Genomic DNA, 19,410 nt, shown 5'->3' on the forward strand with positions numbered 1-19,410 from the left:
ACAACAAAGCTTCAACTTCTCCAGTCTATCTAAGTTAGAACTTTGCTTGAGACCATGATACAACTTCATGTTTTATCAAAACGTGTTTTATATAATATTAAGTTCGGACCAAAATGCAAATGAATTAAAATACTTCCTACTAATATCTTCAAACTCAAAAGAATTGCCCACAACACTGTATACTGGTAGACCAAATATAAATATCCCCCAAGGACTTATTTTTGAGTTCACATATAGTACATACTGTATTAAAACTGACCATCAGAGCTTAACATCAGATGTAACGATTTTGTTTTGCTCCCATAAGAGTTACCTATAAGCAAGAACCCAGCTGGATGGGACTGATCTTTCTCTAAATCACGGATGTAATTCCATATTACTTCTTTGTTCAAATAACTTGTTTGTGAAATTCATCATTCCCCGCCCCGCCTAAAAATGTACTTACTGTCCAGAGAAGTTTTTGGTACTGAATCATAAAACGCATGACATTTGCTGTTCCAGCTGCCATAACAAACTCGCTTTGTTCAATAGTCTTTGAGCCAAACCCATGAAACGTGAAAAGGTTTGGGGCCATCACCATTGCAACATTCTTTAACGTCATTTTATTTTTGTCTCGATGATCAATTACCCTTTGGAGGAATTCAAGCAGTACCTGAAATAACAGCAGAACTTACAGCTCAACTCTGCACATGAAAAGTGAAACGTGCAGAATTGAACATGAACATAGAAGTGAAACATGATGTTACATATTTTTTGAAAAAGCTCTTAATTCCTAACACACATTAAAAACAATCAATAATATGAGTGTGTATATCTTTATTCACAGGACTGTAATGCAAGTTTTGTTTCCTTCAAGTAATGAAGTAAAACATTCTTGTTATTATCATAGATAACATTTTCAAAAGCAATTCATTTGAAGCACTGCACAGTAAGATTTTTTTTCAAAACCCTTGTTGTAGAGGTACATAAGTAGTATCCCACAGATGCTTGTGAAGACGTTACTGTTGGCTTTTCTTAAATTGCCAGCTGTCATGGTTATGGAAACATGGAGTGGCTAGTTCTGTAAGGTAAACAATTTGTGAGTAAAGCATTGTGAATGACAGGCAATTTTAAATTAATTCAGTTCCAGATATTTGTAACTCAGCTCAGAAGCCCTCTTGACTGTCCTCTTTACTAACTCAAAAAGAAAGTCTTGTTTGAACAGTAAGACCTAGTAGGGGGGTTTTGCCTGTAATAAATGATCTTTTGCATCCTACACAAATCCTGCATTCGTTTTTGATTGTAGCAGTTTTAATAGTAAGCGTATTCTGAAAAAAGATTATTAGCTTTGCTACAAAAGGACAATCTCAAATTGGAAGACTTCAGATAATGTGCTATAAATAGCAACAGGAAGTAAATTTCTAGTCTATTGAGAGTAGAAACAAACAGCACAGAGAAAAGTGGGGAATAAAAATGAAGAGCTAAACCCACTTCATAAAAGCAAACTCACATCCATAGTATTCTGCTTATTTTTTGCATTGGAAATAATGACTGCTGCTGAAAAAAAAGGAACAAAACTTCTAAGGGAAAAGGTTGCTCGCTGGGAGAGTATTACTGCAATCTCCTGGAAAAATTTCAAGTCACATTCTTAAAAGTCATTTGGGAGGAATTAGGGTCCTAAGGGTGTTTTTTTCTGAAGTTCTGTGAAATATATATTAAAAAAAAAGAATCACTAGTTTCAGCATTAACTTTGAACTGAAAAAAAAAAGAATGTTAAAAAAACAACAGCATTCATAACAGTGGATTCAAAAGAACAGACAAAATATTTCTGCAGGAAAATAGTATTAACAATTCTAACCTTCAGAGTGTCTCTGTTTGCTTCAGGTAGAAGGAGAACCAAAAGATTCAAAGCTTGCAGCTGCTGTTTCCTCGTTGGAAGATCTGCCAGTGAAGCACATGAACCTCAGTATTTTGAAATTGTTCTTTGTACTTTTCAAAAAGCATAAGTGGAAACCTCTTACAAAATGCTGAATGCATACACATGGCTAATTGTCACAGTATGAGAAAGGACTAGCAGACCCTGGTTTTCTGATACTCATTTCCAAATGTTCTTTTAGGATTCAGTTGCTGTATGACTCAGCAGTCTTCTGGCAATATTTTCTAGATGCCTTGTGATTCTTTATTTTGCAATGTTACAAGAAGAAATAGTCAGCTAACGGTTCCTCCCTTTTTGAGCCTGTGCCCCAACATATGAAAAGGTATATTCAAAACTGCTTTCACAGTTTCTCTGATTGCCTTCACAGTTGCATGGTCTCCCAAGTCACAGAATGAATATTGCATGTCACGGAATAAGGCAGGCCTTCAGCGACATAAGCAGCAGCAGCTGCAATGGCAATGGGGATAAAGCCAAGAGCAGAGAAGCTTAACACTTATCTACAGCAGTAAATGCTGTACCAAATGATACAAGCTATAATTAAAGAAATCTAACATTAGTTCTGCCTTTTACCAATTGCTCAGTGGCGCGTCATTCACCTAAGATGCACAATGAGTGCATCCCTACACGCCTCCACCTCCTAGAAGAGCTCCTACATTACGGCAGTGTTGAGCAGCAGGAAGCCCTAACTCTCCCATATTTGCCACTTGTGATAAACTTCCTCCTGTCGTGCTTTAGAGGACATGCTCTGGCAAGTCTTCTCAGCAGACTCCTAATGAATCAGGCCATACATAAAACAAGTGAAGAAAGAGGTACCTGCACTTGACATAGTTTTATCACACTATTTCAAAATTTGACAGCACTATTCTCATGCTTCCTGCTGGGATTCCAACTGAATTGCTATTTGAAATACATTTCACCCAAATCAATTTGGGAGACACCACAAAAATAATAAAGGTCATTGAGGAAATTAAAAAACCAAACCATTACTGACTACTTTATACCATGATAAAAATTAAGGAACTGAATAAATGAGTGGCAAATGGTATAGTCATTTAAAATATAAAGTAGTGAGAACAGTGTATCTACCTGCTCTAGAAATACGTACATTAAAAGTAAGGTTTAAATTCATTTTCAAAACACTATATGTCACAGTGTTCCAAAAGCAATGAGAATCAACATTTTCCTAGGAAAGCAAGCAAAACTACAATTGCAAAACATTAAAATTCATTACCTAAATTGGGGGCTTCTGTCTGCTCACCTTAATAACAATTGAATTTTAGCTGCTTACATTACTTAAATTAATCAATTAAATTTTTAAATTATGTCATTTAAATATTTAATTCTAACAACACTACTTAGTCACAGTATCAAGAAAAACACCGATTACTGTCACAAAGATGATGTCTTCTTTCTCTTCCACCTAATCTTATTACATGAAACCAACAAGACAGGCAGACAATTTAAACAATGGGAGGCTATGAAGTACTGTGTCTGTTTTGAATCAAATCCTTTGGTTCAATGTAGAAAGTGGTTTGGATCCTGGCACTTGAGTATTTCTGGGTAAATAAAACCACATAAGCCTTCAGACAGCTGAGGAGCGAGAAGCAGAAACCCTCTTGGCTCCAATCACTATCCAGTAAATGGAACAGTCTTCTGGAGTCATTTGCTGCCAGCATCATCTGAAAGCATTCTGGCCAGTTTTAACTTGCCACTCAGTACTGCAGAATCAACAATACATGTAACAGGACAAAGCACCAGCCCCCTACTCCCACCAACCTAAAGGCATTGAAAGGCAGCTCACAACTGGGAGACTGACATAGCCCACAGTTTTTAAAAATATTCATCTGTCTGCCTGTCCATGGGAATTCCCTGACCCTGAGATTAGCTCGGTTGGTTAGAGCATGGTGCTAATAATGCCAAGGTCATGGGTTTGGGCCATTCACCTAACAGCTGGACTTCATGATCCTTGTGGGTCCCTTCCAACTCAGAATATTCTGTGATTCTGTGAAAGTGTCTCTTAGGAATGAGCCATTGCTCTGACTGGAGGGAAGTGAAACAGAACTTGCATGCCTGTGTTGACCGGGAAGTTAACACATGTGGGTTCTGACTCCTGATTCATTATCACCAAGCCAGTCTCTTTCAATTACAGCTGGTATGTTTGCTGTCTTTGTGACCAGTTGGCAAGGAGGACATTTACACTGGAACTTGCTGACCTCATGGGACCATGGATGATCAGCAGTTCTGACTATTCTGCTTTAACTTCTCCCATTATAAACAGATAAAAGACTGTAAACAGTATAAATTATAATTTGTTACATTTTCTGCAGAACTACTTATCTTTGCTGTGGTTTTCTTTTGAAGCAAACACTATTTATAAACTGATACTGTCATACACAATTTCCTTACAACCCTTCTACACCTCCTAACGACTATCAGAACCATCAGAAAGTGGCAATGTGTTTTCATTTTCTGTGTTAACTACTAAAATAGTCATTACATGAAAAATGTTATTTGTACATTAGTAAAAATATGGCCAGTCTTTACTCAGGAAAACTCGCATTGTTGTTATTCAATTTGTTTCTCAGTTTTGCATATTATTAGTGAAAATACTGCTACAGCATAGAGGCACTTGTTTGCACAGGTATCAATTCTTTCAGCTGAGACAGAAAGGACACTACTCACTCTGTACATCTTGGAAAGCTTTGAGATATTCTACAGTGAGAAGTGGCTGAGGCAGTTCACGGATGAAGAGTTTTAAAAGACTTGCTGCATCATGCTGCTTTACATTTTCCCAGTTGAAAGTCCCTTCATAAAATTTTGCTTCCAGTTCTTGGCAAAGAGTCTGAAAGGCAGTAGATACAGAGAGCACCAGTAACACTTGGCTGCTGGAAGTCACGCATCACACATGCAGCAACGCTTCCCATACTTTGAAACAGGGGGGAAAAAGGACATCTGACATATCATTTAACTCCAGCTGCCACTGATCTTTTGCTACGAAAAGATAAATTGGGGATTAGACGTACTGCAAGCAAACATGTAGTAATAGGCAGTAGTCAAATCATATAGGAAGAATCTCAAGCGCCTGCCTCAGGGCTGTATGGAATATACAATAAGAAACAGATAACACACTCAAGCACGTAAGAGTCATGACTTTCTCTCCCCTCAAATATTAAGACATGTCTGATATATATAGCAATTCTGAAACTACTACCGAAAGTATTGCTGTAATGTATGCACAGACATTTTCATAGAAAAAAATATGGCAATTACGTGTGTTGGCACACAGTTTCCTATCAAAATACACGGTAAGGTGAGGCTGGTTCTCTTTTTAAAACATAGGGAAAAGATGTGACTCAATAGCTGGGGGTCTTGCCATCTATAGGGAACTCCATGTTGCTGGGCACATACAGCTTTGCCTAGCACTGCACGTGTCAAATGTGCCCTCTATGGAAGGGGGCTGTACTGCAAATCATGAGGTTATACAGCAGAATAAACAGTACTGAAAGTCTCAGTGGTACATCCTAACGGTTGGGAAAGGGTGGAATATTGTTGGCAGCAGACATTACCATATACCTGCCCTGCTCCCATGGCAGTGCTACAACTGGGCTTTCAGAGACGTACAAATGGGAACACGCTGCAAAGACCAAGTCCTTCTTCGTCTATTGCTATGCATTAGTCCAGGCCTCACATCCACTTCATCTATTTCCTAGACCGGCAGAGTGGGAAGTAGCCTCCATATAGGGCCAGTGGCCCTGAGGCACCTCTCACAAGTCACTCCCTTCTTCTAGACTCAGTTACTCTGGACAGAAAAGGAGGACAGAGATATTGGCTTGTTTTGCAAAGTATGTGCTATGGAAAAATATGGCCATAATTATTAATCTGGAAAAGAAGGGCACACTGGAGACATGATACCAGATACATTTTTAAGATACCATTCTTATTAAATTTAACTTTGTCAAAATGGAAAAAAGATCTATTTCCAAAGAAAATGTGGACACTTAGATTGATGTTAAAAGTTGGATGTTCTCAAGTGTCCTCAAGAGAGATCTGTCTTTACTGACTATGCTGGGGGTTCAAAGGTGCAATGATTGTAACTCAGATGTCTAAAGTCAAGTGGGTATGATTTCCTGATCATCAAAAAAAGCAAGCTTTAGAAAAAGAGGTGAAAATTCTCCCCCGAGGCTCATCAGCTCCTCCATCCACATTCAGACCAAATCACTGCAGCAAATGCAGTATTAAACATACAGATAAAATGAACTGTTTCATATGAGAGGCAAGAGTGGAAATTTCAATTGTGTCCTAGTGATCCAATGCCTGGATTTTAAAGTAAATGTATTTAGCTATGGGTATAACCAATGCATCTTTTAATAATAACTCTAAAATCTATAGAATATGATAGTAAAATATTTTTTCTGTGTCTTTGTATAAAACTACATAATGAGGAAAATACTTTCTTTTTCCAGGTTAAGAAAACAAAGAAAAAACTCAAGTCTTTAGTTATCTTAAAATTTTCTATTTGCATAAGTAAAAGAACTTAACATATTTGCTAACAAAACAATTGCTTGATTTAAAGAAGCAATTAAAAAAATTAATGAAAGCCAAATAGTGAATGATCCCCTCACTGGAAAATCATATTGAGTTAATAAAATCAAGGAATAAACAAATAAACAATTAAATAAAGAAAATCACTCAGAAATCATTCCAGTTTGTGGAACTGATTAGAAGTGGAAAATAAAGAACAGAGGAAAACTGAAAAAAATTAGTATCTTAGTTACTGGTAAATAAAGAAAACCAATTTCCATAACATTCCCTTCTTTTAGTTGTTTCTAATGAACCGGCTGCTGGACCAAGTTCTACACAACAGAGGCTGGCAGACATCTTTGGACAGCTGAATCCACTTAAACGGTCCTTTCTGTTTAGAATTTAAGGCCAGTTCAGATCGTCTTTTTAACACATTGACTCTTGGCAAGAATCATACTGTGTACTTAGTTTCCTGCATTAAGGCAAATACTGGGGAAGAGTCTGCATGTAATTGGCACTCACTCTGCAAGTGTCCCTGTGCACAGACGTGCCTAACACTAGTGCCATGGCGGTAGCGGATCAAGGGTTGGACTTGATGATCTCAGAGGTCCCTTCCAGCTGATTCTACGATTCTATGATTGCACTTGGTGAGCCAAGTAGTTATATTGCTGTTCATAAAAACAAATGTGAGAGTTCTTCAGTGCTTGCTGCCTGCCTTGCCCTATAACATAGGTTAAGTCTAGCTACTGAAACGGGCTCAAAATGCCAGAGAAAAGCTTCCTCCTGGGGTAGAAAGACTGTGTAGGAACTGTTCATATGATTAAGCTGGTTCAGGGAAAAAGCAAAGGGCTGAAAAGCTCATGCCAAGAATTAATGATATTTTGGCACAATTGAATTCAAAATGCAGCTTGAACTCTCCTTCAATTTTGGACACCAGTCTTTTCCCTAAGACTACACTGGATGAAACCATCAGCTCTCTAGCTAATATAACTCAGTTTTCTTTGTAAAGAGATTTTGCTTTCTGTTTTTGAAGATTTTCATAACAATGTGAAATTAGAATATATTTGTATGACAAAATAAAATCAGAAAATACGGATACATTTTGGGGGATGTTAAGAATCTGTGCAACGTTTTACCTTTACTCTTGTTGCAACTCCTGGTATTCTAAGAAGTCCTTCTGTTTCCAGAGTTGTCTCTTCTATCTGGGCAATCAGCTGTCAAACACAAACCAAACTGCATGAACAAAGATGCCAGTTAAAAATTACTGGAAGACAGTTCTGATATATTGGAGCCTTTATGCTTGTATCTCCGTAAGCATATGTGTATGCATGCATTTGTGCACACAGATGTGTAACAAGTGGAGGAACAAACAGTTTGTAAATGGATTACAGTTGTTATAAAAGAAAACTTTAATATGGTTCTTACCTTTTTTATGAGTACTACTGAAGAAGAGTTTGTCTATTTTATTAAAAGAAAACTGTATGCTTTTTACCTCCTTCAAGTGTTCTCTGAAGACAGAAGAATTTTTTCCAAAAATTACTCTACCTTCAAAATCAAATCCCAATTACTACACTTGTAAAATGTCTCCAAATCAAAACAATTAAGGTAACATTAGAGATGCAGTATTAATTTTCTCATAAATACTCTTCTTCAGGACTTTACTAGAGAAGAACTAAGAACTTCTAGGCTTTAAAGAAATCTCCAATTTGCAAATTCTGATGTTCTAACAAACTCAACAGTTTGCAATCCTACACATGGCTAATCTGCAGAAATTCTGTAAAAGTACTTCAAACAGGTACCATAAATTCTTTTTCTCTAAAAGATATTCCTAGAAGCATTCACTGAAGGAGGGATTTAAGAGTATACAAAAGAAATCTGTAAACGTCAAAAGCTGATGACATCATTTTAGCACAAATAGTTCTCACGATGTTTAACTAGGGCAGTGCCTTTGTTACATGCCTTCCTGTGCCAGCTCTTGAATAAGAAAAATTATGCAACACAGTTGTGCTTTCTCTCGTTACAGAAATTAAAGGGGGTTTACCTACCACCGTATTTATGTAACAGATAAATGCCATAAAAAAGATCAGACAGAAAAAACTACAAAGTTCGAAACCAGCACTAGTAGTGTCACGCTGGTGTATTCTCCAGGGTTAAAAAAAAAGTACTAACTGGCCCTATCCAACTCTCACTGTATCTGGCTTGCACCAGATCAGTGGCTGCCACTCTCATGTGTTGACCATGAAGACGCTTTGGGCGTTTTGTGATTTGCCATCATTACAATGTCTGGGGGAGGCAAGATCTGGTGGCATTACTGGTGACCACAACTCCTTCACACACAGTGATAAGCCTCCCCTTGGCCAAGAGGTGGCTGCTGGCAACCACCAGCCTCCTGTCTATGGGAAATCCCCTCTTCACCTCTATCAGGGCTGCTTTGCATGGCTTCATTAGCAGGCCAGAGATTTGAATTACTGTCAGGAGAAACTTCTGACAGAGATACACAGATTGCTATTACCCTCAGATTTTCCAGTCAGAAACCCCCTAGGTTAAATTATGTCATTATTTTTAACTGAAATTCCTCAATTAAATAAAAATGCAGTGTGTTTTTAATTAAGCAGCACTCCTATTAACTTGCTTTGTTTCATTTTAGTGATAAACAAGGTACATTTAAAAAGCAGAATGCACAAAAATGTTCTTTCTTGCACTTTATATAAAACCCCCATTCTTGGAAAGCATGTGCTGTATAGAACAGGCAGAAGAAATGGGAAACTTTTTTATTTTCATATTCTCATTTAAAGTAAAACTATATTCCAAATGACATCTGCAGCTTGCAAAACAAATCACATCTATAAGTGATTAATGTTTATGTAGAATTTTCTTCCTGCAGAACTATGCTTATGACAGTGCTAGGATAGCACCGTGATCAATCACTTTTTTCAATTTGATTTCTTATTTTCTAGATAGCCTCTTTTCCAGAAATGTATTTTTATGATCCTGAGGAAGTAATTTCTGGCATGAATGACACGGCAGTAGTTTTCAGAGAATGATGCAAAACTACTTTGAATTTTCTGTTTCTCAAAAAATAACAAGTACATCCACAAACACACTGAAACATTGATGAGTTTCTGTCAGTGTTAGGACAGGTCCACACACTGTGGTCTCTTTTCTTCTCACGAAATGAGACTTGCTGTGCATGGGCAGTAAATCCAGGGTCTCCATTATCTTTCCCTTTATCTTCCCCATTACTACAAGGTGATACGGGCCAAAGCATCCCCCCATGTACTAAGGCAACAAGTCTTCTGGAAAAGGACTGCTGTCACCACCAGAGGCAGTTATCCAGCATGATTCCCACTCCCATAACATCCATCTTGTGGTCCAAATAATTTCTGAAAGGAGAAAACCACTTCCTAGAAATATAGGTTCAGCCTGGGGGACTGAGAATTTCTACAGAATTTCAAGTATTTCCTCTGGGAAACAAAAAAAAAAAAAAAAAAAGAAGGAGGCAGCCTTACTGATGATGGAAGTTACACCACCTTTATGAAATGGAATTTGGCTGAAGCAGGTTCCTACACTGATTTTTAGTTTTCACAGGCTTACTAGTAAACTTGACTAAATCATGAAGATCAGTTGTAATAAAAAATTAAATTTATTACTTTGACTCAAAATATGTCTGATACAAAGAAAAGTATCACATTTACTGAATTAGTAAGTAAAGTTGCAAATAAAAGTTACAATAACTTTCATAGATTAGAGTATTATACTGAAAACTGCTACAGGAAGCAAATAAATCCAGGACAAAAGGTTATGTTTTTCATCTGCAGGCATGTAACAAGTTGACTTGTTCATGCCTATTTACCTTTTGAAAAATCAGTGGGATCTTGGTTCCTGGAACCTTCTTCTGATCCTGTTCCAGTAAAATTGACAGTGGGACACCAAACAAGCCAGAGTCTGAAGAATAAAGCAAAAGAAATGGAGATATTATCCACATCTGTTCCAGTACATGTGATAATGGCATAAACCCGTATTTCTTAAGCAATAAGTCTATTCAATACATTCAGAGCTATTGACCTTTTGTTCAAAGTGTTTTAATGTCTTTGTCAATCAAGTTATTACACAAAGAATTCTGGCTAAAAGGATTCATTCATCTCTTTCTCGGGAGTCTTCTGTTTTGACTTCAAATTGCCATCCACACATTCTGCAGCACAGTGAAACAAACTGCATAAATGAACCATCTGCGTGGTTCTGGTTTGCAGAATGGGTGTGATGATGACCCTGCAATGCAGATCTTCATTACTCAATGCAAGTTATTATAGTTAAGATGCAAATGGAAAGAGTAAAACACCCAGAACTTGGCTACTAAAATGAGACAAATATAATTATCACTCAGTGTTACTCTGAGCACTTCGCTCTATGATAGTTTTGAAATAGGAGCGTATCAACTTCCATGTTCTTGATTTATACAACACTGGCAGAAGAGCAAGATAACCAACTCACCAAAGGTTTGTTTCATTGGTTTTGTGGTTTTTTTTCAAAAAAGCAAAAGTACAGTTAATTCTTGGTTAGAAAATAGCCTTTACAATAGTGCTAAGGCAATGCAAATTAAAATAAAGAAAAAGAAGATGAAATCTAGTGCCAGTTAATCTAGCCCTGATGCAAAACCACCCTTATTCTTCAAGTAAATGAGACTCCCATGTATTTATGACCCAGAAGTAAATGACTATTAAAAGAGAGCTATACTAGTAATAACTAACCCAAAGTCTGCTGACATAGAACTTCTCTGTCAGAAGTACTGATAATTGCTGTATGTGCAATTTTTCTGAAACCGCATATAACACTACAGGTAGTTAAAAACTGCTGCTTGGTATGATGCCATGCCAATATTGAACATAGAACAGCTGCAATTACTAAAAAAAATTGTCAGCCCTTGAAGAAATGTGATATACATGAAAGAAAGATCGGTTTCAATGCCAAATCAAAAAGTTCTTGTATCTCTGTGAGCATAAAAAGTCTATCTATAAAATACAACAGACTCATACATACAGTCAATATCCATACCCCATAGCTTTATTATCTTGAAGATCTTGTCAATAATAAAAGTAAAAAACAAACTACAGAAGGTCAATAGAAAGGCAGGGCTGGGAACAGCACAGCATTCCCCAAAAGAACTATATTCTCATCATCTTTTACATACTCAGCACTGAGGGGAACAGCCAATAGACCCACCACTATATGAATCAATTGGTCCAAGAACACTTCAAGGGTGATGAGGTGACGGTCAGGTAGAGCAATAAGGCACTGAAGACAGCATATTGCAAAAGCAGATTTGCTTGGGAGAAAAAGTGACAGATCATTGTCTATTTCCTACACATTTCCATGAGTCTAGCCCACCTTTTTTAACTTTTAAAAAAGTTTTTAATCAATTCAACATTACATGAATTCCTGCCATTCAGATAATAATGAAATTCAACCAATAAATTCTGTATGAAGAAGCAGTTAAAATCAAGACCCAAAATACATGAGAAGAAAGCGTTTTGTCTCATTATTAATGGCACCATAAGCTGTCTTCTTCAAGAAGAAAATGCATTTAAGGGATAAAGTTCTTGTAGATGTTTCTGTGTATGCCTTTTGCACTTAAAAAGCTATTTTCTACTATTGTAAAGTGAAGAGTGTATTCTGAAGAATCCATTGTACCTTGTATATCTCAATGCTCTCTGTTCCTTTCAATTATTTAAAGTGAGCTATTGCACTATCACATTCACAGAACCTTGACAACAGAGTTATGGCCAAAGGAGGCTTGTGATTAACTGGTAACACATTTTGAGCTCTTGTAAAGAATCTAGCAGAAGCCAAAAATATGAAAACAAAACAAAGCACTGAAAACCTCTAGCATCTTGAAATTAGTTTCCATGTTTTCTGTGTTCCCAAGAAAAGCACTGTGATTATGCATATGCTCCAATCACTTGCAGAGCAAAACGAGATGTGTTGCAGCTGTTGCTGATGCAGAGTTGCATCCTCTGCTACAGATTAAATCTTCCACTTAATATGATGCCATTCTGCATAAAAGCTGCATTATAGCCTAATACTGGTTGGGCAAGGCCTACATGACACAGGAAAGTTTGCCAGACAGAACAAGAAAGTAGGTGACAAAGGCTCCCAGCATCTCCCACTAAGGGCAAAAGTCAGGTAGATTCACAGAATGACAGAATTATTTGGATTGGAAAAGACATTTAAGACCACTAAGTTCAACCGTGAAAGTAGTCCAATATGTACCTTCAGGAAAGCTGGAAAAGAATACACATGAAGAGCACATTCTCAAAGAGCTCTTCGGGAATAAATCAGCACATACAAACTTCTGTGAGGCAATTCTTGCTGCAGAGCATGCTACTATACTTACTCTTTTCACTCCTTAGCCTATCTGCTTAGTGACTGACTTGAGTTTTAACTTTAGACAATAAACAAGGGTGCAGTAGCTGGAGAGACTATGTCAGTACACTTGTTTAGAGTGTGCCTTCAGTTAAGATGTAAAATTAAATGCTGCTCAGGACCTATATTACATTCGTATACTAAATAAAAATTCTGTGATTTTCTGAACAAACTGCATTTGTTCTGTGGGATTAAAACAGATGCATTTTGTTCAGAACACAAAACACCAACTCACCTTTGGTTTTGACTTTTACAGCTTTTTGTTGCTTGAATTCTGTCCCAAGTATGTCATAGAGAGCAGTTAATTCAATCAGTGCTAAAGAATAGACTTTCTTCATATCCTGAGGGGCCAGGTCACCAATCTTTGTGGTACCTGTTTTGTCCTTCGGCAGTCTGAAATTCTAAAAGCAGAGATTTGCAGCAGGGTGAATAATCCAAGTCATGACAAATTACTTAGCTCAAAGGCTGTGCTTCCTTCAGGGCACAGCCTTTCATCATGAAGCCTCCTGTTACTGACTAAATCACAGGAGAATCCCTCAAATAGGCTGAAAAGCAGATGATCGTAAAATGATAGGAAGATTCAGGTTCCTGGTGACTTCTGGAGTTCATCTAATTCAACTGCCTGCTCAAAGCAAGGCTAAATTCAAAGTCTGATTGGGTTGTTTGTTGTGCTGTTCAAATGAATTTTGAAAACTCCCAAAAAACCCCTGTGGGCACCTGTTTCACTGTTAAATGCTCTCATGGGGACTTTCTTTACCTTACAAAACAAAATTTCTCCGCTAGTCACTCGTGTCCATTATCTCTTGTCCTTTTACCTGGCACCCCCAAGGAAAGTCTGGCTTTGTCGTGCCACCTACCCACTCCTCCAAATTCTGCATCTTTTTCCAATTTATAGTGGTGGAAATGTCTGTCCATGAACAATCCTATGCATGCAAAATTGGAAGAGAAATCCCCCTGCACTTATGCACACAAAATAAAATATTTGGCTACCATATAAATAATAATGATAAAAGGGTTCTCTTCTTAGGGAAGGGGGATACTTAATTACAGCTCATTTCTACTGTGCTAAATGCTCAGAGGCTGCAGTCAGAGATCAGTATAAGGAATTTAGTTGAAAAGGTGAGCAAGAGGGACTTCCCAGCTCACTGAGCTTTCTAACTCCATCTCTCACCAGCAGGCTTCTAAGTAAGACTCTTGCCTGTTCCTGACATTAGCAGTACACATGACTCAGAGCAGGAAGGCTGACAAGACTTTCTTCCATTTGGAAAGATATATTATACTCCAGAATTATTTTCTCATCCTATACAAACCCAGCAATAGCACAGATGATTGGTGGTTATGGCACATGACTACAAGGGCAGATATCAAAATATAAACACAATTTACAAATGGCAGATATGTAGCTGTTTCCCACCTTGAGCTTTCATTGACTTGCACAAACAAGTCTGTTTAAAAATAGCTGCCAATGACAAACTGCAACCAATAAATACAAACTGTAGAATTTAATATGTAACTCCTTTCATTTTCCTATAATTTTGCCACTCTTTTTATCACTAAGAAATCCTATAGCCATGTCTTTTGACCAATCCTTCACAAGCCTAGCTAGAAGTAGAGCTAATGTATGTATTATGCATATATACATATACACAGAAGTTAGAGTAGAGCTTTCATCTCCTTGTTATAGGCTGCATTACAGAAACATGACTCAAACACTTTAGAATCCATTTGTAAGTATCCATTAGTGTCTGGTTTATAATGTTTAAACTAGTATACATTGGGTAATTACTACTTGAAGAACTGCACATGTCCTTATCTAAATTAACTGTCTGAAGAACAGTGAAACATTACTTCACAAACTGTGTTTACTCAGAGGTGTTTGCATGCAATGTTAGGGAACAAAAAACAAACAACAAAACAAACCAGAGGATTTTCACACCAGTCAGTAGTTTACAGGTCATAACTGCATGTTCATGAACTGCATGTTCATGAACTGTTAGGCAGGGAGAGATCCTCAAAGAGATTTCTGAGGATCAACAACAAAATCCCTTAGAGGATTTTCTTTTGTATTTATATGGATTCATTCAGAAAGAGCCATTTTTTATTAACAGTTCAAACTAATCCTTAATTTCCTGCCATTCAATTTCCTAGACCATTCTGCTCTTCATTTTCATCTCTTGCCTACCTGCACTGGATAACTGCACAAGGTTTCCACAGTCATCCACCAACCCTTTTTAATTGACAACAGAGCTTTTTATTACAGAGATAAAGGATCTCCCCTCAGATAACAGGAAAAAGGGCTGAAAACAAATGAAGTAAGGACACAGTTTGTGTACAACTACCACTAAGCCATTTACTCCAGCTTAATATTACCAGTTCATCATTGCTTAGATACAGAGTGAATTTTGTTATACAAGGATATAAATAGGCATCAAAGTAGTTATTTCCATGTTATTGAGAATACTATTTCCAAAAAATTAGTTATCTTGAGAAGCTCTATCTCCACAAAGCCGAATATGGCAAAATTCTTCTAAATCTACTTCATTCACTATCAGATAAATTTCAGGCAAACAGTACCTCTAATAAAAACAAAGAGGAAAAAATAGGAAACACCTACCGGGAGAAGAGTGTCACCCCCTCCACCCTTGCACATATTGCCTACTGAGCTGTCTTTGAGATTAGCTGCCTGTTCAGCAAATGATATCTCCAAGTTGATGTCAGTGTCCGAAGATGGCATGACTTCAAGCATGCTCTTCTGCTCATCTGTTCCAAGATTGAACTTTGGACCTGAAAACACCATAAAAAAATCCTAAAAATCAACAGCAGCACCAGTGAGCACCATTCAGTGCATAACAGTAAGTTTTAAGTAGAAGTAAATGCTGTGTAAGGGATGGACTTTCTGTTTGCAAATCTGCTGTTTTCTGCAATTTTTATGTCAGTTGAAAATTTAGCTTCTGACAAGGGTTCAGCTTCTGTAGGTTTTCTTCAATAATTTTGCCAAGGCATGGGGTTTTCTCCTATTTATCCATTAGGAAAAGATAGAGCAATCCACTTCAAACAAACATCAGACTCCCAGAGTCTTGCAGAGCCAAAGAGCTTTGACTTCAGACGTTTCTTGCCATCAAACACTTTCCAGCCTCAAAGACTGTAACATGCCACAACCAAATCAGCAAATATTTCTGCTCTTAAAATTTCAAAAGCAAAAGAGAATGTGTCCTCTATGACCCAAAGCATTAACATCTGGGAATAACAGGGATTACACAGATCATATATTTGTTCCATCATTCCTGTCCTCACCTCAGACCGAGAAGTCTAGATTCTTCAAAACTGTTTGGGCGTGTTTCCATGATACAGGGAAGGACTAAGTACACAACAATGGCCTTACTTCTTTTTCTCTGTTCCTTAAAGAAAATACTAGATAAACTTAGAACATTTTTGTTAAAAAAAAAAATAAAGAAGGAACAAAAGGGAGAGGCAGTTCTGCTTTTAGAAAAAGAAGTTGCCCAATTTCACAGTAAATCAACCATTGCTTTTCAGTTTGAAGTTAAAATATATCATGAAAGAAGCAAGAAGAAAATTATATTGTAAATAACACTGTTTAATACAAAGCATCAAAGACAATTTAGCCTAAGAAACATTTCCAAATTTTGCCTGTTGTGTGTGTTACTCATTACTTGCTTTTTCCAGAGTGGCTTCTGCTCACTTTCCATAGATCCCAAATTACCTAGGGCATAGGCTAAAGATTAAGCTGATCCTGAAACTAGAGCTGTTCCTTTTGGTACAGAGATACATGAGTCCTCAGTAAGCAAACACATCCGAGGTCAAATTCATCTCTGACTCCAATTTTGGCCTCCCTATGTGTATCCCTATATACCAGGTAAAATGTTTAATGCATCTGAACTGAATGAAAACAGTTCCCCATCCCCCCAAGACTTTTGTCGTGCTAATTTGGCCTATACTTGACCTACATACTTCCTACCAGCCTAGGAGGGATCTGGTGTTAACAAACAAAAACGCAGTAGCTCCTATTTCAGTACTCTGGTCCTACCAAGGTGCTGTGTAAAGCAGATGTCTTGGTAATGCTGTGCACATTTTAGAGGTCTGGAAATGCTGCTGTTGTAGGGAGTTTCCTCTTGGTCGTATAGCCTTGCTCCTATTGTTGTGCATTCCTTAACTAGGCAGCATCTGTAAGAGGAAGTAGCTTTGATGTTCTGCCAATCTGTCAACTACATGCAATATTTCATGCGAGAAATGTAAATGTGATACATAAAATGTAAATACTGTCTATGAGGATGTGGAAACCATATTTTACATGAGTTTCGTACCCTTTCCTTGGTTCACAGAGCTATTTTAAGTTCACATAAAATGATGGGAATTCTTGAGAAAAAAAACAAGGAAACATCACAAGTGTCAACTTTGCTATTTCCTAGTTTTGCTAGAGAATCTAGAGTATACCCCAATGGAGCTATGCTGATAGATCTTAATTTATAATTGGAAAGGTAGAGCAATCTTTTTTGACCGACAAAGCATTTCTCTAAAATGCCAGTTCATAGATGATTATAAATAGAAAATAAAAAACTTTTTAATCATTTCACTGACACTATCACTTTGGCTATAGGTTCCTTGCTTATCATGTAAAATGAAAAGCAAAAATAAACCCTTTAATTAAAAAACACAACCACATTTCAGTCTTTTTCCCTATCAGGAAGCAAACATCACTGCTATTTACCCTCATATTACACATGGTACACACAATTCTTTCATCCATTTTCTAGACTGTTATGCTTTGAAACTGCCCTTATACAAAGGTTTTTATCTATCATTCTTCCCTTGGAGCTAATCCTGTGTTCATAAAGACAACTGCAGTCTCACAGTAAACTGATTTTTGCTGCTACTCTATTTAAGATAATGACTATTTGACTTTTTATCTGTTTTATTCTTTCTTTTTTATTTCTTGAGAGGTCTCAACCAACACAGTCATTTTTCTTTTGTATCTGTTGAACATATTGCTACCTTTGCAGGCCTTTAGTGAGTGTCATGGATTGTTAAATTGATAATGTCTTTTAAGAGCTTAACACACGATTCTGAATTTTCTTTTTGTTTCCTGTAGACATACTCCGTACCTATACGAAACAAAGGCACTTAAAGCCAGTAAGTGAGCATCCTTCCAAAAAAACTCAGATATGCAGCTACAAATAAAAAGTCTAAGGAGCTCATTAAACTGTTCTGTTTGAGCAGGATTAGGCAGAAAAGAATAAAAATGTAATGGTTTTGTATTATTCTATGAGTTTGCATGCACTATTTGGTCAAGAAACAAGATGTGTCAGTTTGGTAAGAAAGGAGAAGTGAACACAGCTCAAATGTGCTCTAAGGGCAAACAACTAACATCTTCAGTTTGGCAGAAGCACTTGGGAATGCAGCACTCAAATCTCAAATTAGGAACAGAGTCATCACCTTCGGACTATGGCCAGAAAGATTGTTTGCCAGAGCAGTTTTAAGATATCTCAATTTAAGCTTTTTTAATAATGTCTGAGATGATGTTCACATTTTTTCAGGTAAAACTAGGACTACTTCTCTGTCAAAGAGGTTTTCCATTTTAAAATAACATCTTTGGATTTGGTTTTCATAAATATTTAGTACCTCTGAAATATCAGGCACTGCTTAGCTTTTGCCTTAAATTCATTCACTGTTTATATAACACTAATTTGCTCATCATTCTGGAGGAAAGATCACAGCACAGCACTGAAACAGGTGCAGTGCTTTTAACACCACCAAACTTCCATGGTTTGACTGCAAATTGAACTGATTTTTCCTTCCTGCTCCAATCCTGGGAGCAGAGCCCATTTCAGCATGTTGACAAATGCAGAAGTGTATCAGGATGTAAGCAGGCTGCATTTGCCATCCGCATCACAATCTGTGCTGAGAAGAGCTAGCATATGGGATTTGCCTTTCAGAACTTCCCATTTCTGAAGGGTTCATCAGGGCCACTGGGAAAAAAAGAACCAGATGTGATAAAAACTCTGTAATAATTGCTTGGTAATTTTCCAGCTCTGAATCCTGCAGTGAAGTTTATTGACACAAGCACCAGGCATCTTCCTTCCCTTGTGCTGAACCAGCTGTCTGGCAGTCCTCCCAATTTTTTACTGTTCTGACTGAAGTGAGGTTTGCTGAGAAGGAAGGAAGGAAATACACGCTTCTGAAAACACACAGTATTGGTGCTATTCAGGACTGGTTTATATTAATCTCTCCCACTTCAACTTCCATGCATATCCTGTATTGTCCATTGCTGTTTTCCCGAGTCTAATCCTAAACTAAAAATTTTTCCAAAATACTACTGATCAGTATTCTAGATCTGGAGCAGAATTTTATTTGGTGGCTTAATTACAGATAACTAACTTGCAGTAGGGAACTTGATCTGCCTGCTCTAAGTGGCTATAGGGTTCAGTCTAAAACCTATGTGCTATCCAGCCCCCCAGAAGAATAGAAAACCCCAACATATAAACAAAGCAGAATAACAATCTTAAAGTTTAAATGGCTGCCAGTAAATGTCCTGATCT

The 19,410-nt window shown here is 37.3% G+C and overlaps 1 protein-coding gene across 4 annotated transcripts in view; it reads right to left on the minus strand.

Annotated features, from left to right (window-relative positions):
• The window catches only part of ARHGAP18 (Rho GTPase activating protein 18), a 95,526-nt gene that overhangs the window by 12,299 nt on the left and 63,817 nt on the right, over positions 1 to 19,410 (minus strand). For all 4 annotated transcript variants that reach the window (XM_017829602.1, XM_017829591.1, XM_017829579.1 and 1 more), the window contains exons 5-11: positions 15,471 to 15,640; positions 13,092 to 13,257; positions 10,290 to 10,381; positions 7,573 to 7,650; positions 4,598 to 4,757; positions 1,838 to 1,920; positions 446 to 652 (exon numbers count right to left, since the gene is read on the minus strand). In XM_017829602.1, the coding sequence (XP_017685091.1) occupies positions 446 to 652; positions 1,838 to 1,920; positions 4,598 to 4,757; positions 7,573 to 7,650; positions 10,290 to 10,381; positions 13,092 to 13,257; positions 15,471 to 15,640 (956 nt within the window). The remainder of the gene's footprint in view (positions 1 to 445; positions 653 to 1,837; positions 1,921 to 4,597; positions 4,758 to 7,572; positions 7,651 to 10,289; positions 10,382 to 13,091; positions 13,258 to 15,470; positions 15,641 to 19,410) is intronic.

This window comes from Lepidothrix coronata, unplaced genomic scaffold, assembly GCF_001604755.1.
Source record: "Lepidothrix coronata isolate B3197 unplaced genomic scaffold, Lepidothrix_coronata-1.0 Scaffold5, whole genome shotgun sequence".
Classification (NCBI taxonomy): domain Eukaryota; kingdom Metazoa; phylum Chordata; class Aves; order Passeriformes; family Pipridae; genus Lepidothrix; species Lepidothrix coronata.